Raw genomic sequence first — 5,040 nt, forward strand, 5'->3', positions numbered from 1 at the left:
TCTTTTTTATCATTATCGTGCATTAGTTGATTGGAGGTTCATAGATTAAGATATTTAAACAAGCAAGCGACCATACTATCAGGAACAAAGTAGAGCTTTTTGTCAGATGTACGTATTAACGAGTATATGTTTATTTCACTGATCTGTGTGGACTGTGGAGTGGTTAATATCTATATGATCAATACTGCATTACTTACAAAAGACTACGATTTCTGTCAAAGATTGACACGGATGTTTAAGATTTTTAGTTTTAATTTGTTATTTTTTATGGTGATGGCTATTTATTTGTTTGATGTAATCGTCATTAACACCTCTAATCAAAATAATTATTATGAAGTTCTTGAAGTTTTTAAGTAACGTATTTCAGATCATTGTTATATTATAAACATTAGTTTGACAGGTGATCAGACTATTATTAGCCTATTGGAATTGGGGATTTTCTTGTTATATATATGGTTGTGTTGTATGAAATTACTTTTCTATATTTGTTCTTGTGGTATTAATTCTACTTATTTTGGGCATTTATACATTTGTATCATAAATGAAAATTTGGTTCCATAATATGTTTGAAAAGGAAGGCTAGGTGTAGGATGTAGAGTTATATCATTGTTGTTCACTTGCAGAAAAGGAAGAAGGCAAGTCTTGTTTAGAATAACAATCATACACTTATCAGCTAGCTAAAAGATTTATCAAATTTGCAAATAGCCTTAATACATTAATGAAGTGGCAATAATATACAAGATGTGATTTGATGTATCAGTGTTAGAAAATAAACTTTGTGCATTAGACCCTCAAGGGAGCCCATGAGATGATAAGACCAGCCTTATTAGCAGCACTACCTGATGCATTATTGATGCTATGTACTAACTAACCTGTGTTCCTTATTTAGTTGGTGTTGTTTGCATTAGGACGCAACATGTATAAGGAAATATTATTCTCTGCTATCCAAGTAATTCATTTAACTTTTACATTATGAAGTGCAGATTATCATTAGATACGGGAATGTGATTCGTGGAGGCAAAAAAAGAAAGAATGATGGTAGAAGATAGATTGAGCAGCTTGCCAGATGAGCTTATTCATAAGATTCTGTTTTGTTATGACATGAAATTTGCTGTTCAGACATGTTTGTTGTCATCAAGATGGAAGCTTGTCTGGACATTGTTGCCCTGTCTCTACTTCTCAAGTCGGGAGTTCCGTACTTTACATAAGTTTGCCGAATTTGTGACTCATGTTCTGTCTCATCGCAACCATCAAATAGAAGTGTCTTCCGTAAAGCTACATTTCTATGGAGCTGCTAATAAGGATTTTGTGAGAAAGATTGCAAACTATGCATTTTCTCACAATGTTCAAGAACTAACTGTCTCTAGTTCGTGCTCAAATAGCCGCAAAGTTTACCCTTCTTGCCTATTTAGGTCTCAGTCTCTTAAACATTTCACAATGACTTGCAATTATATGCAACTTTGCACTACTAAAACTGGAGCACCTTTGGATTTTCCATCTTTAACAACTTTGAATCTCAGTTACATCACATTGTCGGGTGATCTTTTCTCCAAGTGCGTAAACTTAAAGAATCTCACTTTAGAATGGTTCACCATCAAGGATGTGGAAGTATTTGACATCATTACACCTCGTCTTTCTAATCTCATGCTTATCCATGGCAGACGTTCGATAACAATCAATGTGAATGCACCTCGACTTGAGAATCTCACAATAAGCAATTGCTATTTCAGTTCCTTGAATGCTCCACCAGGACTTTCATCTTTGTGCTACACATTTCAGCTGTCGCCTTGTAGTTTTGTGCGATTCTCTAATGATCAGTTTCATTCTCTAAACGAAGTGACTATCTGTTTGTCTGACTGTTAACCAACCATGCCATGTAATGAGGAAGGTGCTCGCAAAATTATTAACATTCTTCAACAGTTCCATAGTGCCAGATATGTTACACTTAACGCGGACATTGTTGAGGTTTGTTGATATCATATCACTCATTTGTGACATTCAGTTACTTGTTGCAATCTGAAAAAGGAAAACAATATGACAACATGGCTTATTTCTTTTAATCTCCTTTAAGAAGAATCTATTGGCAGTTCTAGCATTTCATATACATGGCATCTTGTTCTCACCCGGACTGTAATCACAGAACATTGTTTCCACCGGTAGACTTCAAATATTGATTTCTAGTATCATGTTGTTAGTTACATGAAAAGTTGTTTTTTCATGTCCGTTTTCTTCTGTTTCTGAAATGTGAGGATTAGCTTCTTATGCTTACCACAGCATATTAATTATCCACATTACTAGCTACACATACACTACTGATATGTATATTCATGCATGTTTAATGTATATATATCTTGTCATTTCTGTGCAGTATATTTCCTTATTTCCAGATTTGGTATCTCAACATCCTCCGCCCTTTAGCAACTTGATTTGCTTGACTATGGACTACCGCAAGAAGAAGGATGCAATCATAGTAACAAAGTCTACTGAAGCTAGAAATTTCTTTCTTGAGAACTCTCCAAACGCCAATTTTACCATGCTATTACCCAAGGTACTTACTTTAATCAGAATCATATTTTCATCCCTTCCCTGTCCTTGACCTTGCATTGATTTAAAGTTAATGCATTTCATTCATCCATTACATGTTACTCTACTCGCAAGGGTTATTTAGCCTAACACTTTATTATCTTAACATTGTATATCTCAGGTTCATAGTAGAAGATGATGGATGCTTGAAAGTGGTTTTTGTTTACCTATGGACTGGTGGATTATGGTGATAGGAAGACCCCAACCATTGACACAACACCGCCAAGCCCAAATCAGAAGTGGGTCAATTTGATTCAGTTACAAGCTCCGACTTTTTAATTCCATGCATGTTTTAATTTTGTGTCTTTGTTATTTAATTTGAACTTATCATAACAGTTAGTTGGTTCTCCACTCAAAATAAGATCGTGGGAACTAGTAGAGTAGCGGTTATTTTGCTTTCACATTATGTACTGGAAATTGGGAATGAAAAGTTAATTCTTAGATTTTCAAAGTTTGTGCTATTCTCTGACACTTCAGAAGAATTTAGTGTCCCTGCTATTCTAATTTTTAACAGGTAAATTAGAAGGTGAACTTGGACAACTAACTCTTAGTTTTCGTGGTGAACCTGTATCGAAAACCAAGGTTAGATTTCCATCTGTTTATTGATTTGTATCAAGGGTATAACGGTCCTAATCTAGCAATAGTGCTATTATATAGTATCCTATATTCCTATTTATGGACTTTTGTTTGCGTATGGTGGATTTGCCTTTTAAGAAGACAATGTATATATTTTTGTTAGCTTTTAGTATGTAATTATGTGGTAAATGTCTTCTTGGATTATGTGGTTACAACCTATAGTAAGTAAAGGTTTGAAGCTTCCGCTAGACACATGATATGTGTACTTATATTTTAAAAATGATATTATGCTAGTCTGAAAATTACAAGTTTTACAAAACCCCTACCAAACTTTCAGCAGGCAGGTGGGCATAATAGAACCCACACAATTTCCTAACCATAATTGATCAATATACTCTTTATTTAGTCTTTACACGACTTTATCGTTTCCAGGTATACATATTACCGCATAATTTGTGTAATTATTATAACACTGATCTCAGTTGATAAATCAACTTAAATACCCTTACATCCAACTATTGTGTACACACTCCAGAATTTAAAGCCAAAATTTACCTTAATTCTGATTTTGCACCAAACTTCACCAATTTTGGACATGAAAATAAACTTAAAGAATATTCAAGAAAAGTTAAAGGTGCGTTTGGTTGTGGAAAATTGCTTTCATTTTTCAAGAAAATGTTTCAGACAATAGAGTTGAATATTTATTTTTAGTTTCCAATGAAATTTTTGAAAACAAGTTTGGTTGTGGAAAATTGTTTTCATTTTCCAATAAAATGTTTCAGACATTAAAGTTGAATTTTTTTAATTTTAGTTTCCAATGAAATTTTTGAAAAGGCATTTGGTTGGTGCAGGTGGAGTTTTATTTTCCATCTTATAAATTTAGAAAATTTTGGAATAATATAAAAACCACTCTTCTAATTTCCATACAATTTGGAAAAAATAAAAATTTTTATTTTCTTAAAAAACTTTAGAAAACTACACGAACCAAACGTGTTTTTCAAAAATTTTGTTTTTTTGGAAAATTTTCCACAACCAAACGTACTCTAAAGCTCAATAATGGGAGAGAAACTTGTGTAAAACTTCATTGGGGGAAGCAGGTTGCAAAAGGCCCATAATACCCTATATGCCATATTATTCCTTTATTTATTGCATATGGATGAGATGTTCTCTTTAATGGTTAAATTCTTCCATATCCTATTTAGTACAAAATCATTATTTGGATCATCCAAAGGAGAGTGTGTGTGTATATATATATATATATATATATATATATATATATATATATATATATATATATATATATATATTGGTGGGCTTTCTTGAAACATAGCACTTTGTGCTTGATTTTCCTTGCAAACTAGTGAGCACTTTGTTTTTGATTTTCTAGTGACCGGTAATAGATGTGTTCTTTTTCTAGATCCAATCCGATGAGATGAATCCAAATTCTTTAGAATATTTAAACCCGGACTTGAAACACATGAACACAAACATGATGCATCTTTCTAGAACTATTATTACAACTTGTAGATAAATTTGGATTTAAAGAAAACTAGTTATAATAATGCAACGTCTGAAAATATATACAGTAAATTTGTTATTTTTAATTATAGTAAAACCATCCAAACATCGGGGTAATCAAAGTATGCGTTTGAAGTTCCAAATCAAATACAAAGTAAATAACATAAAAGTCAATAGCTCGGAATTTCTAGTGGATAAGATGCAATCAGGTTATGCTCTTTCCCTTGCTACCATAACAACCTGAAACATTTAAACTTGAAACCATAAGCCGAAAGCTTAGTGAGTTCCCCAAAATACCATATACTATACATAAATAACAGGCCCACCCAATAAACATATTTCAATTATGCGGGCCTCACGCAA

The 5,040-nt window shown here is 32.8% G+C and overlaps 1 protein-coding gene across 1 annotated transcript; it reads left to right on the plus strand.

Moving 5' to 3' along the window:
* Nucleotides 1-1,035: 1,035 nt before the first annotated feature.
* LOC145035279 (F-box/FBD/LRR-repeat protein At3g51530-like) lies at nucleotides 1,036-1,863 on the plus strand. Its single transcript, XM_078983850.1, has one exon. The coding sequence runs from the start codon at nucleotides 1,036-1,038 to the stop codon at nucleotides 1,861-1,863; it is 828 nt and encodes a 275-aa protein (XP_078839976.1).
* The last annotated feature ends 3,177 nt before the right edge of the window (nucleotides 1,864-5,040 follow it).

Source organism: Lactuca saligna, chromosome 3 (assembly GCF_052625555.1).
Source record: "Lactuca saligna cultivar CGN05327 chromosome 3, ASM5262555v1, whole genome shotgun sequence".
NCBI lineage: Eukaryota > Viridiplantae > Streptophyta > Magnoliopsida > Asterales > Asteraceae > Lactuca > Lactuca saligna.

Bases quoted from the DNA above. Each gene is read 5' to 3' on its own strand.
- LOC145035279 (XM_078983850.1), top strand. From the start codon at position 1,036: ATGGTAGAAGATAGATTGAGCAGCTTGCCAGATGAGCTTATTCATAAG.